Source organism: Chrysochloris asiatica, unplaced genomic scaffold, assembly GCF_000296735.1.
Source record: "Chrysochloris asiatica unplaced genomic scaffold, ChrAsi1.0 scaffold00465, whole genome shotgun sequence".
In the NCBI taxonomy this organism is placed as follows: Eukaryota; Metazoa; Chordata; class Mammalia; order Afrosoricida; family Chrysochloridae; genus Chrysochloris; species Chrysochloris asiatica.
The window spans coordinates 509,764-529,773 of NW_006408983.1; the positions used below are offsets into that span (position 1 = coordinate 509,764).

Here is a 20,010-nt window from a genome sequence, read left to right on the forward strand (position 1 = left end):
CAAGTAAGTTGTGTATGGAGGGCATCTTCAGAATCCACTCATGCCTCATCTAACAGACTCCATTATTTTATAAGCAATTCTAACACACAACTAACAGACATCCACTCATCTAACAGACTCTATTAGTTTATAAGCAATTCTTTCCACTTATACAATATTTTCCCTGTTAAGTAATCATTAAATATACCTTCCTCTCCACTTGAATACAGTTATTCAGCATAAGAATAGGGCAGCTTTTCTGAATTTCTAAAATATATTTATGAGATTATAGTCTGCAAAGATATGTTAAAATAAGTCCCCAAAGAACCATCTGCCTCCAAAAGTAAAATATCTATCATTTGTTGTTGTTGTTGTTAACTGCCGTTAGTTAAATTGGTTCCAACTCACAGTGACCCTATGTAGGGTTTCTGAGGAGCAGCTGGTGGATCATCGATCTTAAGGTTAGCAGTCCAGTGCTTATCATAAAGGAACTCTCCAGTATCTAGCAGTGTTGTTGTTGTCAAGTGCCAGTGAGTAAGTTCTGAGTCATAGCAACCCTATGTAGGGTTTCCAAGGAGCAGCTGGTGGATTTGAACTGTGGTTAGCAGTCCAGGGTTTATACTATACCACCACATTAGGACTCAACCATAAGTTGAAAATGAATGGAATCTATGTCCAAGAAGAGTAGTAATATTTATGTTCTTTCATTCTAGTAAGGGAAAAAACTCTTAAATACTTTGTCCTCTCTAGCCAACAGAACTAGCTGCCACTCAATGTGATGCCTTCTACTGTGGCATTAGGCTCTGTAATGACTTACTCCATCACACCACAAACTTATCACACCATTTTAATCATTCACCTAGAATCCAAGGAGATCCATTTTTAAAGTCCACTTCAAAACTTCAAAAATATACACATTACAATAGTTTATAGCTAGAAGTGGTATGAAAACTCAATAGAGATATAACAATATCTGAATGTAACTGCATGTTTGAAAACAGCAATGCAAACAACTTTACAATCCATCAAAATCAAATAATAATTTGGGTCAGTTGAATAGGGAAAACAAACAAATTAACACATGTCAAAGCACTAAGACTATTAGTATTTTACCATCAGTGCACTGGCTATTACATGAAACTATTTTATTTAAATAATTTATGCATGTTGTTAAGACTATACAGCAGCAGAGCATACACCAATTGAACAATTACTACATACACGATTCTGTGACATTGAGTATATTCTTCACATTGTATAGTCATTCTCATTCTCCTTTTTTAAATTGCTCCTCCATCATTAACATAAACTCACTGTCTCATGAAAGCAGCAGTCAAGAAGCCAAACCACATACTGCATTAAACAGATCTACTGGAAAAGAGCTGGTTAAAGTGTTAAAGAGCTAAGACGCCAATGAGAAGACTACGATGAGCCTAAGACAAACCATGGTATTTTCAATCACCTTCTATGCATATGAATGCTGGACCATGAATAAGGAAGTCTTTAGAAAAATTAATACATTTGAATTATGGTGCTGACGAAGAATACTGAAAGTACCATGGCCTGGCAGAAGAACAAACAAATATGTATTAGAAGAATTACAGCCAGAATGAGTTTCAGAAGCCAGGATGGAGAGACTTTGTCTCATGTTCTTTGTACAGGTTGTTAGAAGAGATCAGTCCTTGGACATCATGCTTGGTAAAGTGGAGGGTCAACAAAAAAGAAGACCCTCCGTGAGATGGACTGACAGCGACAGCAACAACAGACTCAAACATAACTATTGTACGGATGGCCCAGGACCAGGCAGTGTTCATTCTGTTGTGCATAGAGTCATTATGAGTCAGAACCAACTCGAAAGCCTCTAACAACAACAGTGCCTCCTCAGGTTTCTATCTAATCTTTCAAGCTGATGTTCTAATTTTGATCACATGTAGACAGATCCTAAGGAGCTCTGGAAGTGTAGTGGGTTACAAGTTGGGCTGCCAACCACAAGGTAAGCAGTTTGAATGTACCAGCCGCTCCATGGGAAGAAAGATGAGGCTTTCTGCTCCCATAACTATTTACAGTCTGGGAAACCCTAGACAGGGTCACAATGAGTTGGAACTGACTCCATGGCACATAACCACCACCACCATAGATAGATTGTAAAAGCAATTCTTTACTATCTAAACTTGAAACTGTTGTTTAGTTTTAAGAAGACATAAAAAAAAAAAAAAAAAAGACGACATCAAAGGATAATTTTGGTTTAAGATTTAAAGATTATCTTGGCACAATAATTTCAGGCCTAGCTTCCAGACTCCAGGAAGCCTAGATTACATGAAAATTTTAAATTCTGTTCTACATGTTCTCTCTTTTGATCAGGATTCTTCTACAGTCTTTGATCAAACTGTTCAGTGATGGTTATCAGGCACCATCTAGTTCTCCTGGTCTCATGAAAATGAAGCAGTTGTTCACAGAGACACTCAGACACACATTCCAATTCTTCCTCCTATTCCTGACTCTCTCTTTCTGTATTGCTCCAGTCAAATAGAAATCAAGACACTTTTTTAGGGGGGGTTGTTTTGTTTTTTTGGTTAGGTATACTAACTGTCATTGAGTCAGTTCCAACTCATAGTGACACTGGACAGGGTTTCCAAGGAGTGATTCGTTGAGTTTGAACTGCTGACCTTGTAGCTCAAAGCAACCAAACCAAACTCCAAGTTAAGCATGGTGGTGGTGGCTGTATGCTGTGGAGTCAGTTTCGACTCACAGTGACCCTGTAACAGGGTTTCAGACGCTGTAAATCTTTACGGGAGCAGAACGCTTCATCTTTCTCCCGCAGAACAGCTGGTAGTTTCAAACTGCTGACCTTGAGGTTTGCAGCCAGATTCGTAGTTTGCAGCCAGATTTGTAACCACTACGCTACCAGAGGTCCTTAAGTTAAGCATAGTATCTCATTATATGAGGGCCCATATCATTAACCAAGCAAATCTGAGTCTTCAGTAGTACTTAATGACATTATTCTATAAAACATCTTGTGGTCAAAGTGGTTCACTGAGAAAATATCTGCAATTGGACAGAATTAATTCAACATTAGATAGTAACACTGGGATATAAAGCTTTCATTCCATGCAATAAAATAGCAATTACCATGATAAACCTGTATGAAATCTTACCTGTCGAATTTTCAGGTTAGTTTCACCATCTAAGTTGGATGTTTCAATGTAACACATGGCCTGGGGCTCACTGTTGTTTAAAATGGAGAAGCACAAAGATTTAGAGAAAAAGAGACAGCATAACAACAACAACAACATTAATGGCTTATTTAAATGCTCACTCACTGAAACCTTGGATTCTAGACAAAGCCACAAGTCACCTTGTATCTTGACGTTTTCATTCTAACAGCAAGATGCCATGAGGCAGAACTCATGCATGACAACTTATGGATCAACTTTTCAGCCAGAAAAACTCAAAAATAATTTCCTAACAATAATCACTGCTGGTCTTTGGGACAATGTAAATGAACAGATCTGTCACACAGTATTTAATTTGTTCATCCATACAGACACAACACAGACTCCAGCTGCAACGTAAGCAGCTTTTGGGCCCAAATTTATCTTTGGTTCAAAAATATCATGTGAGATTTCATGCTTATGGTGCACATGTAAATTGGTTAAGAAAAGAAGCTGAGCAGAAAATTCCAGATTGCTGCTTCTACAAACTTGCATTTACTACTCCTTTACATGTAATGAACAGGTTCATGTAAATGCAATATTAAAATGTTAAGTCCATTTTAAAAACTGTTTGAACAGACTTTAAAATGTAAATGGAAATAGATCTTCCTCCCCCAACTTTTGGTTTCTGCTCTCCAGTTTTTAATAGCTGCTTCAGAGATTCTTGTGGCAGCAAAAGCTAAAACTAAAACTCCATATTAAGCTAATCAATAGTCAATTTAGCCAATATTATTCTTCGACCTGATCCAAGAAGATCAACTTTATGGGTTTTAGTAAAATCTGGTGTAGGATGACTGTTGTAAGGGGTGCATGTTCTCCTTTTACCAAGGGTACCACACCTTTAAATGTCTCATAATTCTGCCCCTTAACACACCAACTCTAATGGCTGAGAAACGATAGACACAGGAGTTTGTAGCCAAACCTTATAATGTGGTACTCATCTATAAAGAAAACCATTCCGAAATTAAATTCTAATCTTAATGCTTGGTTATAGAATAAAACTAATTTATTGACATCAGATAACTATGAATACAACCTTTAACAAGCAAGTGTGATCAAAGCTAGGAAGAAAGAAATTTGCAAGTCACAAACACCTGGAATTTTCTAGTCAGTTTCCAATTTGTACATGGGCAGAATAAATTTTAAAAAGTTTTAGAAATGCACATTTAGCTTGATTTTGTGGCCTGAAGATTGGAGAAAATTTATTTTTCAGATTAATCTTGTATTTTACAGATTTAATTTTACAGCAATTCTGTAAGTTCTCCTATTACTCTATAAGCTTTCTTTCATAAAGGCTGCTCTATTTTTCCTAACTGAAGAAATTTTTTAATATTTTTATTTTCACTCTGTCAATAATTCAAAGTTTTAGTTTCTACTACTGTCATCATGGTAACTTACTGCTGGCTACTTTTCTCACTTTTGACTCACTTGTGTATAACTTCAAAAATAGAAACAACTGATGAAATCATAAAACATTATCTTCTGATAACACAGAAGCATGACAACAAACAAATGCTAACTGAACAACGTTGATTTCAGATTCTGGCAGGAAAATGCATGAAAACTTTATGGATTAATATACTTATCCAAGGCTGTTTTCCTTTCTAAAACATGAATAACATTTCGGTTCTAGGTCTAGATTTTTTGTTTTGTTTTGTTTTTTCATAAAGCAGCTCTTCTGGGAAGTTAAATGGCTGATTCCTAGTTGAAGCGGAGCGAAACAGAATATGCAACTAAATTAACATTTTTAATAACACTGAAGCAGTTCTGAATAGTGCTGTGAAAAGGCAGCAAGAAGTCTCAGATAAGGAATCATGCTAGAGAATTAATATTTCAGCAAATTATGATGACATCCCAAACACAAAGTACAGTCAGAGAGGCAAAGCAGGCTTTCTGATTAGTAAGTGGAAAATGAAACAAGATGCGTATCACATACAGACACTCATCAACAACTGAACTGTATCACAGGAACGTGCACTTTGTCACGAGTTACAAATGGGATAAAAATTGATCCCAAAGCATGCGGTACAAAATATACAATATCCAGCTTGGTGCAGGGGGTCCTCTATAAACCCTATACAAGCCCAAATTATAGTCATAATCACCACAATGGTTCTACAGATTTTATAGAAATTGTCAAATATGTTTAAAAAAATATGTTTCAAATCTGAAACACTTCTCAATAACTGTTTCATGGAAGCTAACATTGTTCAAAACAAGATCCTGGGGAGGTAAAAAATTAAGCCTTAGTGTTCAGGCATGTAATTTAATCTGAATATATATTAAAGATGCATAAGAAATTTAAACTAACTTTACTGGTTTATTGATAGCAACAGGAGCTAAATCTGTCCAGCTGAGGGACAAACAACGTTCAACATTGGATTCAGGAAAGGTTTCTGAAGCATCTGTGAAATGCTCATCACCAAGAAATATCAAAAAGTTTGGTTTTAAAGGAAGACATAAATAACTCCGACTATATTCAGGTACAACTAGTCTCTGGTTTAGGTGAGGACCCACATACACACATCCTGTATAGCTCAGTAGTTCTAACCTTGAGGACAGACTGATGAGATCTGCTGGGAGATGTTCCCCATTGGTCACTTTCACTATCTCCCCTACTGCCACCTACATGGCCCAGTTTAAAATAATTAAAATGGAAAAGAAAAATGAATAACAAAGGGATAAAACAAACAAACATATGGACAAAAGAGACAGAAAGTTTGAAATTATTATAAAAATAATACATGTTAATAAAAATGTCTAATGCCTATTTTTTCAAAATTTATTTTGATCAGGTTTAAAAGCATAAAAAGCCATGTAACAGATAAGGAATAGTTATTTGCTTCTAAGCCCAATACTCAATGCAAACATTTTTTATTTTTAAAGTTTTCTCACTAGCATAACTTATCAAATTAAAAATGTATATTTATAGTGAAACTATTTTGTAGATTTTTCCGTCTTCAATTCCTCGACCAGTGCCATAATAAACTCTATGATTTATTTTCCTGACACTAAAACAGTATTTCTGTTAAAAATGTTCTGATTCCAATGGGTTTTGTAAATTAATTACGTAAATACCTTATTAGCATCAATGTATAAACACGATCTTAGGAAGATGGAAGTCATCCTTGCAGCATTTTGAGTAACTGAGTAATTAATAAAGTAAATGAAGTACTGGTGTGGCACTGAAGGATAAGCACTAGACTTCTAACAACAAGGTCAGTGGTTCAAACTCACTAGCCACTCCTCGGAAACCCTATACAGTGCTATGAATCGGAACCAACTCAGCAGCACTTAACAACAACGATGAAAATATTGTGGAGTCCTCGTGTGGCAATGTAGGAGAAGTTGTGGACTGCTAATCACAAAGTAAGTGGTTCAATCCCACCAGCCATTCCTTAGAAATCTTATACAGGTTTGGTATGAGTTAGAACCTACTCGATGGTACTTAACAACAACAACAGGTAATATACTGTGCAGAATCGAGCACATTTTTTTCAGAGAAGGTAGGAAACAGACATGCAGAGAACCTATGTAGACTTCAATTGATAACTTATTCTACTCTATTTTATATTTTCTAAACACATAAATGTATTATTTTCACATGCTAAAATTTCAGTTTCTTTATTTTACAATAAAAATCATAGTCACTTTCAAATTGTTTATTAATTAATTTCAAACTACCTCACTGAAGATTCACTATTAGTAATTAATGACTGAAAGGTAATTGGGGATGATTAAAATATTACAGTTTTCTTTGTTCTTAGTGTTAAATGATGCTCACCTGCAGGTGAGTATCACCATGTACTTACTTTTAGTGGAAAATATTTGGCAAAATGAAGACAGTAAGTATTCAAACCTTGAAATGTCATTAACTAGTTAAGTGGCTAAAAAAAAAAAGTACAGGGGAAGGTGGAACACAGGGTAGGGAATAGACACAGGATAGTTTGGGTGCTGGGGAGGGGGGCAATATACAAGGGCGAGGGGATTGGAAAAACAAAGCGGATGAGAGAACAATTAGGCAGGTCTGCATGGGCTAAGTGGGACAGAGGTAAAGAATGATGTACGCACAACCTTGGAACAACAGGGCTCTGAGATACAGGGATTGAGAAAAGGTTGGAATGCGGAAAAGGGGGAAAATAATGTTAAGATGCTTGGCTGTCTTTTGAATCTTGGTTTCCCTGGCATACCATTATAAAATAGACATTTGAGTTGGAGAAGAAGGAATAGCCAGAAATATCACCATAGAAAGCTTATAAGTCCGTCTTCTGCCTATAACTGATTGGAATACCTCAAAGGGGGCTACAATGTGCCCAGTGAAGGAGGCTTCCTGCAGAGCCTCTGCATTACATAAAACTATAGGTGGAATCCTGAACAGCATCCAGAATCTTCTGAAGTGGAAATTTTCCACTTGAAAGGACGGGCAGACCAGCCTGGAGCGGCTAGAAGAACAGAAGATACATCTTGAGAGAATGACCAGCAGGAAAAATACAAAACAATATAGGCAGACCAACTGATTACTACAAGAACAAGCAAGTTGCTCACCCAGGAGACATCAAGGCAAGTGGTCGGGTACCCTCAGAGCAAATCCCCTTTCAAGACTAACACTCAATGGGCATACACGCTCTGACTGGTGACCACGTTCATCACTGATAAGGGGAAATGAGGGTAAAACAGAAATGAAGCTGTGAGCTAAGCCTTACAATGTTCAATAGACTCCTGGCGAACCCGGTGGAGACCTAGTTGGCCAGCAGTGTGGCAAGACCTAGGGACTCTTGGGCCCAGAGTCAGTGACATAGCCACAGAGAGCTAGAGTGGAAAGTGAAACTTCCAGCTGATAAAAAGAGAGGACATATGCATAAGAACACCCACACTTGCAGATAATACCCATCTGACCTGGCTTCAATGACTGAATGATCAGAGTTCAACTAGAAGAAAGAAGAGGAAAAAAAGAGTAATCTTATACAATTTGATGAACTTGACCTACACCTATGGATGCAATAGCTCAAAGAGGGAACAAATCTTTACAGTAAGGATCATTCCCACCCACTCCGTACACAGAGTAGACGGGGAGGGGGGGGGGGTGGTCTACAGAGGCAAGAAGTGATTACAAGCTTTCAAGAGGAAACCTAGATCCAGAGGGCATGGAGGAAGGTAGAATCTCCACTGAGTAGTATCCAATCTGTCTAGGCAGGGCTGATGAAAGGAAATGAGAATAGGTCTCTTGTGATACAGTAGTGTATAATTATTATCAGGACTGATTGCGAGGGTTGGAAATGTAAAGGTAGATGTTTTGTAGCAAGGAGGGGAGTGATTAACTTTACAGTCTAGGAGCGGAGGTCCCTAGGACCATCAAGGGAGAAGAGCAGAGCGTGGGACCCTATCCAGAGAAGCAGTAATGGCAGAGATGGAGGCAGAGATGATGTAGAGAGATGGAGCGGCTGGGGACTCTAGACCCAGAGAGGGAGAGGGGCTGTGTGCTGACGCATAGAGGGAGTTGTTACCATGGCAAAGAAACGATATACGATAGGATGAATGTAAAATTAATGTTCTCCCATGTAAACTATCACATAATTCACAATAAAATATTTTTTAAAAAGTACAAAATTCTTTTATAAAATGATCATAAAGATCTTGTACTATTTCTGATGGCTGACATCAATTAAAAAGAGGTAAGTAATGCAAAATCTTTGAGGAAATAAAAAAAAGTCAACTGAGAAGTAGCATTTCATCACTTGGATAGAAATATCTAATAGAATAACCTATGTATTATGAATCCTGGTAAATAACAACAAAAAATGAATCAGATAATCTTTATGACAATAATAATCTTTGGAGGAAGTCAATTACTTAGGATGATGATTATTTGATGATTATTATCAAAACAGTAACTGTCTTCTTTTAATGATTGAAAAATAAATCCTGTAAAAGTGTATTGACATTTTAAAAATGTAAGCACACAGCTTTCCTGGAGAGTTTCAGGGATTGAATAGAGGCAGACGAAAGATAAGAAAATGTTCAATCTAGAATTAAACATAAAGTCGGGGGAAAATATTCAATAATCTTTGTATTTGTGGGCATACAAAAAATAAATATGGTAGTTAATGGCTCAGTATATAGAGCTCTCTCTAAGAGTGTGTGTGTTTTCAGGAAAACATGAACACTTCCTGAAACTGCTGAAAGGTTTTACTATCCTACTGAACTTTCTTAAAAAATATAATGCAATGTAAATATAGTCAATCATTTGATACATTACCAAGCTTCTACTTAGTATCACTAAGTGAGCATAATTCTGTTGCTAGGCACTTATAGATTTAAAGATTATCAATTTAAACAAAAAGAGAACCAGAAGAATCAGGGAATAGGAGATCCTGGTCATAAAATTCATTGTCCTCACATTAAAAGACACAAAGTCAAGGCCTAGAAAATGAAGCAAGTTCTTCAAAATCACCAAGTCAGGACACGGACCCTGGTTTCCTGACCCCTAAGTAGAGCTTTCGTTAGGATTGGATTCTACTCAGAACACCAGAGGACAACAATGAATTCACAGTTAAATTCATTTTCATATGGTCATGTGGGAATCATAAACTTTGCTTCAGTTTCAGAAATTTACCCTGAAAAAGGAATAGGAAAAGGAAACTCTTAACAGAAATCCACTACCACTAAGTCAATTCCAATTCATAATGATCGTCTATAGGATTTCTGAGACTGTAAATCTTTACAAGAGCAGATAATCTCATGTTTCTCCTTTGGAGCAGCTGATGGCTTTGAACCATTGACCTTGTGGCTAGCAGCCCAATGCTTACGCTACAGTTCCACCAGGACTCCTAATAGAAAGGTTGAGTAAACATACCTGTATTAATTTTTCCTATAATCTAAGTCTCTTCCATCTGCACTGTACACAAAAATCTAAAAATGGCACAAAAGATTGTCAACTATAAAATATACAGACTTCCATAAATATCAGGATAGCTTTTACTTACTCAACTTTTTACTAGCTCTTCTTTTCTAGTTTGTCATAAGTCCAATCACTTTAATAATGACCTGATCAAATAGATTTTGAAAAAATAAAACACAGTCCATATTTATATGTGGATTTTACAAATAAAACTGTCCAAGGAAATGATGATAAACAACCTCCAAAATATTTTTTAAATTTTTTCTTAATTTATATTAAGACTAGCTGTTGCATTTTTAAACATAAAATCATTTGAAAGTCACATTTGTTAAAGTGTAACAGTGTCAGATATCCTGAGTACTAATTCATGACTATCGTAACCATGAATAAATAAAAAGTATTTAAATTCCATAATTGAAAGAATTTAAAAGAGAGGATTAAGTAGTATTGCTGTTGTTGGAAGAACATGGTATTTCAAAAAGTACAATTATAATAAATAAATAATTTGTTCAACTTTCTTGTACCATTTCACCATGAACATCAAAATACTTGGCAAGACTATATATACATACATATCATAATAAACGTTTACCATGAACCAGGATTACAAGCTAAAATCACTAGAACCCAATCCATGTATTATATAAAAAAACAGAAAATCTAAGAGTTAATGACTGATACTAAAGGATTTAGACATACTCTTCCAAGAGGGAGAGTAGACTGTAAGCTGCAATGATCACTTTTTGAACGATTAAGTACAGTGCCAATCGCTTTTTCTATCTGGCAAACATGAAAGAATCATTTAAGTCCAATCAACACTTTTCTTTGTAATTCAAATCATTAGAGAGGTTTCAAGTTCTTCGTTTATTCCTTATTTCCTTGGAGCAATCACAAGGTCAACGCAGGGTAGAGAATCCATCCTCTACACTGTTTGAGCATCAGTAGTTATCTCTACCTTGATGAAAGAAGTACAGTGTCAGCAGGTATATACTCTTTGCCTTTTATTATAACTATATCTCCAACATTTACCTGAAAGAAAACTGGGAATTGGTTAATTATTTGCATTGAAAGATCATTCCGAATATACAACCCATTGTGTTTAAGCATAGATGACAGTAAAAATGTTTTTTGGCAAACAAGATCCATTAATCTTCATAAAATGGCACAGAACTGTCTAGGAGTGAGGCCAGGGGTGGGGCAAGTCTTGTATCTTTATCCACTATACAACTTATCTTAATAAAATTAATCTATACATTTTACCCTCTTAACTGACATCTCAACATCTCAGAATCTCTTTTTACATAAAAATAAAGAAGAGGAATTTACCAATGAAATAGCTACTCAATCCATCTAAAGAAAATATCTACCATATATGGGACCATTACTCCTCAAGATGATTCTATGAAACAACTGTTAATTATAATTCACAATTAAAGACAAGGAAAATGCATCTTAAATTATTTGCCCCAGATCACAATGAATGCAAGAGCTTATCTGCAAAGCCTGACTTTGCGTAAGTAAATTTAATGAGATTATTATTATATTTCAAGAGCAGTGATGTCATCGAAGGATAAACTCTGGGCTGCTAAGCTCAGTGTTGGTAGTTCAAACCCACTAGTCTCTCCACGAAAGAAAGATGAGGCTGCATGCTTCTGTAAAAATTTATAGCATAGGACATTTAGTGAGCAGTTCTACCCTGCCCTACAGGGACACTTTGAGCCAGAATCAACTAGACAGCAATGCATTGGCTTTGGTTTTGGCTGTCATTTTAAATTAAATATACATGGCTTACTCTTCTTTTCATTTTACTACCTGTTAGCATTTATCTGAACATGGCTAGAGGATGGATTAAAGACACACTATAGCCAGAAATTTAACAACAACACAGTCAAGAACTGGTAGAAGTAATTTAAATCATGTTTGTCATATAATTTCCAGCAAACAATAAAAGTTTAACTAGGTAACAACTCAACTGAGTTGACTAGAGTACACTGATATTGTTGTTAAGTGCCATCGAGTTGTTTCAGACTCATGGTGACCCTGTGTGGATTTTCTGAGGAGCATCTGGTGAGTTTAAAGCGCCGACCTTGCTGTTCAAACCGACCTTTCAGTCCAGTGTTCATGTTACAGTGCCATACACTACGCACATTAAATTGTGAAAGTTGTCCTTCTCTTACTAGCCAATGGAACTTTAAAAATATGTCTCAATAACTAACCAAGGGGTTAGTTTGTTCTGCTCACCTCTCCTTGAACCCTGAAACAGCACTTTATTAGGGAGAAGGAAAGAATAGCTTCTTCATTGGCAATCATTGTAAGAAACTTTGTAGAGATGGCTCACTGTGTTCTACTTTATGTACTTGAGGAAGAAAAGTTTATGGGGGAGGGAGACAGGCAAGGAAACTCAGTGTGCCTAATTAAAAAAAAAAAATTTCAATATCAGAAATCTGGAATATCTGAAATGGAAGTAAACTAGTTGAACATGAAGTTGCCTTTTTCCAAATTTTAGATCCTAGAATATTTTTATATTTAATAATAATCTTACTTTAACAAAAATATTAGGGTATTTTTATTAAGGGCTTTTTGGAGAGACAAAGTCTTAATCGCCACTGCTGGCCAGTCAATTCCAATTCATAGCAACCTTACAGAACAAAGATCTGGAATATCTGAAATCGAAATAAACTGGGTGAACATAAAATTATCTTCGTCCAATTTTAGGCCCTAAAACATTTATATTTTTATTAAGCGCTTTTAGGAGTACAAAATGCTGTCCAGTTGATTCCTACTCATAACAACCCTTCAGGACAGAGAAGTGCCCTATAGGATTTCCAGGGCTGCACATCTTTTAGAAAGCAGATAATCTCAACTTTCTCCTGCAGAACAATAAATCTTTTGGTTAGCAGCCAAATACTTAATGGCTGAGTCACCAACGTTAAGTCTAAAGGTATATAATATCATGGTGAAACATTCATGCATGAAAGCAGTTTTATAGAATATCTTTTATGCATGCATTCACCCCACCACTCCATGCTTTCCTATAAAGTTAGAAGAATGCGGTTATCTCGAGATTATTCACCAAAATTCCCCACCTGCATCTATCTCAAAAACCTGAGAACAGGACCAGCTATATCAAACTGAAAAACTGTCCTTTATGGTGAGATCAGTAGTGTAGTGGTTACGAATCGGGCTGCGAACCTTAAGGTCAGCGGTTCGAAACTACCAGCTGCTCCGCAGGAGAAAGATGAGGCTTTCTACTCCCGTAAAGATTTACACCCTCGGAAACCCTATACAGGGTCGCTATGGGTCTGAACCAACTCGATGGCACATAACAACAACAACAACAATGGTGAGATCAATAAAGACAACTATTTACATGTCAATGACGTAGGTGTAGTTCATTGTGCTTTGTTGTTGTTCTTGTTAAGTGTTGTTGAGTCAATCCTGACCTATAGCGACCCTGTATACAGGTTCCGAGGAGTCCTTGGTGAGCTTGAACTGCCGACCTTAAAGTTCAAATGGCTTTCTTTGCATTCTGGTGCATGAACCCACAGAGTCCCACCATGACTCCAGTTCATGGTGGAGAGTTTTGTAAAAGCAACACTTTATTTTGAAACTGGACACTTGCAACTTAACCTTCTGAAGCAGGGAAAAGGCATCAGGACAGTAACTGGAGAGACAAGCTGCTAAAGTTGGAATGCAGAAGTCTGCCCTTCTGTGAATGACTAGATGTACTATAGTAAGCCAATCTGTAGGTCCTTAGAGGACTATTCAAAAGCAATTTCAGTAGCCACACATCTAGAAAGGCAGCGACACTACTCTGAAGGAAAGCCATTTGTTCCAAGATTTGGCATGCAGCTCAGACTCTTGATTTTGGTTTATTGATTTTATTTTTAATAGCACAAAAATATTACATAAACCAGAGAAAACACTTGCCTCACAATCTGGCTAACCCAACAAGTAAGCCTGCTTTTTTATCTGTCCAGTTAGTGTTCAATAAATTGTTTTTACATAGCTGACATCTTAGCGCATATGATTCTGCTCTTTCCACCTATGATTTTATTTTATGATATAGGAACCCTTCAGTGTCTGCCTTGCTTCTGTGAGCTCACTACTGGTTGGATGAACTGCATAATTATGCAATTCAAAATTTTCAACTTAAAGTTGTCATGGGATACACATCAAGATACTAACCAGTGGAAAATCATAATGCATTCGTGAAACCCTTTCCGTGTTTCTGGATACCCATACATTCTTCCGAATTTTTCATTAAAATAAATGATACCACAATAAGCATTTAATAAATGTTGAGATTTCCTCCTACTTTATGATTATTTTCTTGGGATAAGTTTTCAGAATCCCCCTTTTATGGCTTTCAATATGAAGAGTCACTATTAATCTAAAACAACAGTATGTGAATGAGATATTTTTATGAAAATTATTTCTGAAAAACTCTGAAGTACAAGTAGGTTTGCTTTTATTTATTTAATAGATTGCAAATGGAGTTTCAATGTCATTTTAATTAGCATCATCTTTTAATATTAAACTGAATAGCATACTGAATCTGGTAACTTATTACACTTCTTGTTTATTGTCATCTTTTCTTTCCTATGTATATAACAACAATCTTAATTATGCCATATATGATGCAAATATTGTCTGTTTTTTCCCTATTTATATGAGGTATGTTTAATTGTGGGTAAGCCTTAAACTTCATATAATCAAGTTCTCTTGATCTGGAGTTATGGAACTATTTTTATCAAACCAAAATTAAAATACTACTTCACCAAATACTTATTAAAGAGTTTATTCTACTTTGCTTATTTTTCAAAACCCGTATTTTAACATTATACCTGGAATTTATTTTAGTAAGGCTGAGTTAGACATAAACTCTATTCTAACCTTAAAAATGTTCATCTATGATCAAATTATCATGTTACCAAATATTTTTGTCTCCTTTGTTGTTGTTGTTGTTGTTGTTAGGTGCTATTGACTCATAGCGACCCTGTACAAAACAGCACATACACTGCCTGGACCTTTACCATCCTTACAATATTGTCTCCTTTATCAAACATTAAATAGGGTCTGTTTTAGAGCTAGCCTATTGATCAATGTCTCTTTTTTTCAATTGTTAGCTGCTGTCAAGTCAGTTTCAACTCATAGCAACCCAGTACAAGATTTTCCAAGGAGCGGCTGGTGGGTTTGAACCACCAACTTTTCAGCTAGCAGTTCAGTGATTATCCTACAGCACCACACCAAGATCGATTTTTGCAACTGATGCATATTATTTTAATAATTTTTGCTTTCCAGTTTATAGTTACTAAGTGTTATCAAGTCTCTTCGGACTCACAGAGACTCTGTATAGGGTTTCTGAGGAGCAGCTAGTGAGTTTGAATTGCTGACCTTGTGGTTCCCAGAGCTGTGATCCTACAGAGCCACACCAAGAGTCCTATTTATAGTTATTAACTCTTTTTTATTTTCCTAAAATATTCTTTTATTTCCTCCACCATTTTTTTTTTTTAGTCAGTTATAGAGGAAAAATTATAACGTTCCTGGGACTATTACATTAATAATTTGGGGATATTAGTTATTTTCATCTTTAGTTTAGAAATTTTAGGGATATGGCAAATTTTTTTTTGTATACATATGTTATTTGATGCTTCTTTTATAAAAGTCATATTTTTTTTAAGTTTATCTGTATATATATCTGCATATGCCACAGAATATGAGATCTCTTTTTCATTGTATTTTCCACCTTGATATTGATAACATAAGAATGCTCTAAGTTTTTGAATATTTGTCTTGAATCTATCACTGAGTCAACTTCTTAATTAGTCTGGCAATTTGGAGTAACTCTTCCTTGCAAGGCAGAAATAAGTCTAAACGCTTTCAGAAAATCCTAATAAAAAAAGGTAAAAATCAGTAGAAATGATGCAAAATATTTTCAGTCATATTCTGAGTCAATGTGGCTTTCATTTGTGCCATAGAAAATTCCTATGTCTTGAAGGAAAGTGTGTTAATCAAAAAGAATTGTTAAAAACTATTTTATTACTTAATTTCTGTTCATTTTAGTTGGATGACTTTTGGCAACACACTAAACTCTATTATCCCTATGTTTTTCTGTATCTCAAAATGGGAGGCCCAGGCAAAACATGGCACTGCTGAGCAAGGCCATGGAAATGCTGTCCACGTGGGAACTGTGAATGTTGACTGAGTAATCTGCCTTTGTAGTTTTGAAAAACTAGATGTTGCACTAATCCAGCAATATAAATACACCTGGAAATAGGTTAATGTGCTGGACTGCAAAGTTGGTTTGAACTGCAAGGTTAGCAGTTCAAGTTCACCAACCGCTCCTCATAAACCTATGCAGGGTCACTGTGGATTGGAACTGACTCAATGGCACTTAACAAAACAATCAGGAAAATAGGAGTCCTAGTGTGGCACTGTAAGATAAGCACTGGACTGCTAATCACAAGACTGGCGGTTAAAACCCACCAGTCGCTCTTTGGAAACCCTATACAAGATCGCTAGGAGTCAAAACAAACTAGATGGCACTTAACAACAACAACAATTTGTTAAATAAGACCTTTTAAGAGGTTAATTTAAGAGTGAGGTAGTAGATGGTTATCCCCTGATTTAATGGGTTCTCTATTACCTGATTTAGGTAAAAAGAGAAGAAATGGATAAATCAATTTGTTAGGATGTACACTTACGTTTACTACATTAACAGCTCTTGTAAAGTATGTATTGTTATTGTTGTTGTTAAGTGCCGTCGAGTTGGTTCCAACCCATAGTGACCCTGTACAGGGTTGCCGAGGTGTAAATCTTTATGGGAATAGAAAGCCTCATCTTTCTCCCGCGGAGCGGCTGGTAGTTTCAAACCGCTGACCTTAAGGTTTGCAGCCCGATTCGTAACCACTATGCTCCTATAGATGATGAAATTCTAGTATCATACCTGATGATGTGCTACCCACCAGTCTCCTCTTTAAAATGTTTAAATCTGCAAGTACCATTCAAAAGCATAAAAACCAAAAACTTCTTTTGAAACAGTGCTTTTAGCATTTTTAATTTTTATTTTGCTCTTCTGAAAAAGAAGTGACTGTCACAGAAATAAGGAATGCAAAACTAAGGTATTCTCCTCTTTGTTATTCTTATGTCAAAGACCAAAGAAAGAGAGAGAGATGTTTCAAATATTCAGAAGAGATGCCAGTCTCTACTCTAGCCTCTTATTTAAAGTCAACAAAAATGTTATTAATTCATCATTAACTTTTATTCCCTTCAAGACTGCAAGGTAGCCACCAATATCAGAAGACAGAACCAAGTACATGGCTCTAAGTTATACCTATATTGTACTGCCAAGGATCCTATCAGTCCTGAAAACTAAGTCCCCTGCATAGATGGTCCAGGCTGCCCAAAACTCTTTTACCAAGGTACAAAGTCATTCCCTTGTGATGAATGGAAATTAGTTGTCCTTACAAAACTAAGGGAGAACTAACAAGTGCTTACCTTTTGAAAACAAGATCTCAAAGAACATTTGGGTAACATTTGTTACATTATGACTCAACTCACTAACTGTCATTCAAGGGCCTCTGAGCATATTAATCTCTTCATGTTATGAAACTGACTTTCAGCTCATTAAAAGATGGTGTTTTGCTTGTTAAGACTTTTTTTAAGGCATTAACAACGTGAAAATGTAATTAGCCACAATATATGAATCTGAGACAAAATACACAAACGTGAACTATCAGAACTCAAACTTTTATTTTTACTTGGACAGTAGATGATTAAAGAAAAAAACTCCAACTCAAAACACTTCATGGTTAAATGAAATCTATGAACACAGTACTCAAAATATACTATGAGAGAACAAAAAATCTCTAAATAATACTTTTCAAAATAACTGTAATAGTGTATTATTGTATTAAGTGGATATGAGTACCTGAAGACTCTAAGTAGTTTCACACATTGATTATTATACAGTTTCCATATTAGAAGTACTCTTCACAGTAGATTATATGACATTAAAAAAACATATCTATTAGAGTACACCTTTATGCATTTCTACTTCTGGTCAAAATAGAACCAATGCATACCTTTTCCCAGTGAACAATTTCCCAAGCACCATTTCTTAAAACTAGAAAGAGAAAAGATGACACTTTTCAGAACAGTATGATTACCATACACATGCTGTGTCTAATACAATGGTCATTTAAATTAAAGCTTCAAATAACCAGTAGCAATTTTCACAAATTTTATTTTTACATGTAACGATATATACAGTTATACAAATAATTTTAATTAATTATAGCCTTGTATGTAAATAAGATGTACATATTAGATCCCACAATAACACATCACTAACAGAAGGCAAACTCCTTAGCATACCAAGGTTTTTCTTCAGCATACAGAGGAATTTCTGGTCCTGACATAAGGAGAACACATAAAACTGACGTGAACCATGGAGTGACAATGTTAAAACTAGCAAACAAAAACCCAGCAAATCAAAAGCATAGAAAGAAACAGATTTATAAAAATGAAACACAAAAAGCCAGAAGATAAAGACTCTGTACCTTCTCTATAGTATAAGCACTGGACTGTTAATCACAATGCTGGTGGTTCAAACCCACCGCCACTGCTTGGAAACCTAATACAGGGTCACTATGAGTCAGAGCTGGCTGGATGGCAGTTAACAATAACAGTAGTAGGACACAGCTACTGTTGAGGAACAGAGGGCTGCATCTACCAATATTCCCAGGTGTTGGGATCTACGTGAAACCTTAGTAATAACTGTAGAGATTTACTTCAGATACAACCCTGCCGCTTTGTGGATTTCATGTGAAAAACCACATATGCATAGAGAAAACGGTTAACAACTACTTTAAAACAAAGATGAGAATGAAAGATGAATGCAAATGGAACAACCAGAACAGAAAGGCTGAGAATGTTCACACATGTGAAGAATGTAACCAATGTCACTGAACAACTGGTGTAGAAATTGTAAAATGGGAAACTAAATTGCTGTGTAAACCTTTACAGAAAACACAACAAAAATAATAATAAAGTTCACAAACAAGCAGGAGATTTTTTTTATCAACTACTATAAAGGAAAACACTTGGACAGTTTCTTCAAAGAGTTAAGCACAAAGTTAACAATACAAAAACTTGTACACAACTGTTTGCAGCAGCATTATATATTTCTATCATGGAATATTCATCCACAAAAAGGAACAAAATATGGAACATGCCACAATATGAATGAACCTTGAAAATATTATATGAAGAGAAAGAATCCAGTCTACATAATACCTTTTATATGTCATGATTCCTTTTATATAAAATGCCCAGACTGACAAATCCGGACAGACAGAATATGCACTAGTGGTTGTCAGGGGCAGGGAGCAATAAGGAGTGACTGTTAACTTACTAGCAGTTCCACAGGAGAAAGATGAGGCTTTCTGCTCGGGTAAGGATTTACAGCCTTGGAAACACTATTCAGGGTCACCAACTTCACAGTACATAACCACCCCACCACCACCATTAATGGGAAAAGCACTGGACTGTGAACCACAAGGTTGTTTGTTCAAACTCACCAGCTGCTCCTCAGAAACACTATACAGTGTTGCTATGAGTCCGAATTGACTCCACAGCACATAACCACCAACCATCACAACTGAGCTTGGTGGTTCAAGTTTACCAGATGCTCCTTGGAAACGCTATACAGGGTCACTATGAGTCAGAATTGTCTCCATGGCACTTAACAACAACATCAATAGCTATGGCTTTTTTGGAGGTTGGGAGGCAATGAGACTCGTTTGAAATTAGATGTATACAGTCTTTTGAATATACTAAAATTCACTGTGTACACTTTAGAAAAATCACAAATTTTATATGTTATGTAAAAAGATAACAATGATTTAAAACATGCAT

The 20,010-nt window shown here is 35.9% G+C and overlaps 1 protein-coding gene across 2 annotated transcripts in view; it reads right to left on the minus strand.

The window, feature by feature from the left end:
* Positions 1–20,010, minus strand: part of ATP8A1 (ATPase, aminophospholipid transporter (APLT), class I, type 8A, member 1) — a 290,919-nt gene that overhangs the window by 240,415 nt on the left and 30,494 nt on the right. Inside the window, exons 5-7 of one of the 2 annotated variants that reach the window (XM_006877299.1) lie at positions 18,177–18,217; positions 5,743–5,816; positions 3,135–3,204 (exon numbers count right to left, since the gene is read on the minus strand). In XM_006877299.1, coding sequence (XP_006877361.1) covers positions 3,135–3,191 — 57 coding nt within the window. In that variant the 5' untranslated portion in view covers positions 3,192–3,204; positions 5,743–5,816; positions 18,177–18,217. Of the gene's footprint in view, positions 1–3,134; positions 3,205–5,742; positions 5,817–11,044; positions 11,119–18,176; positions 18,218–20,010 lie in introns of both variants that reach the window. The other variant, XM_006877300.1, reaches the window with a different exon arrangement.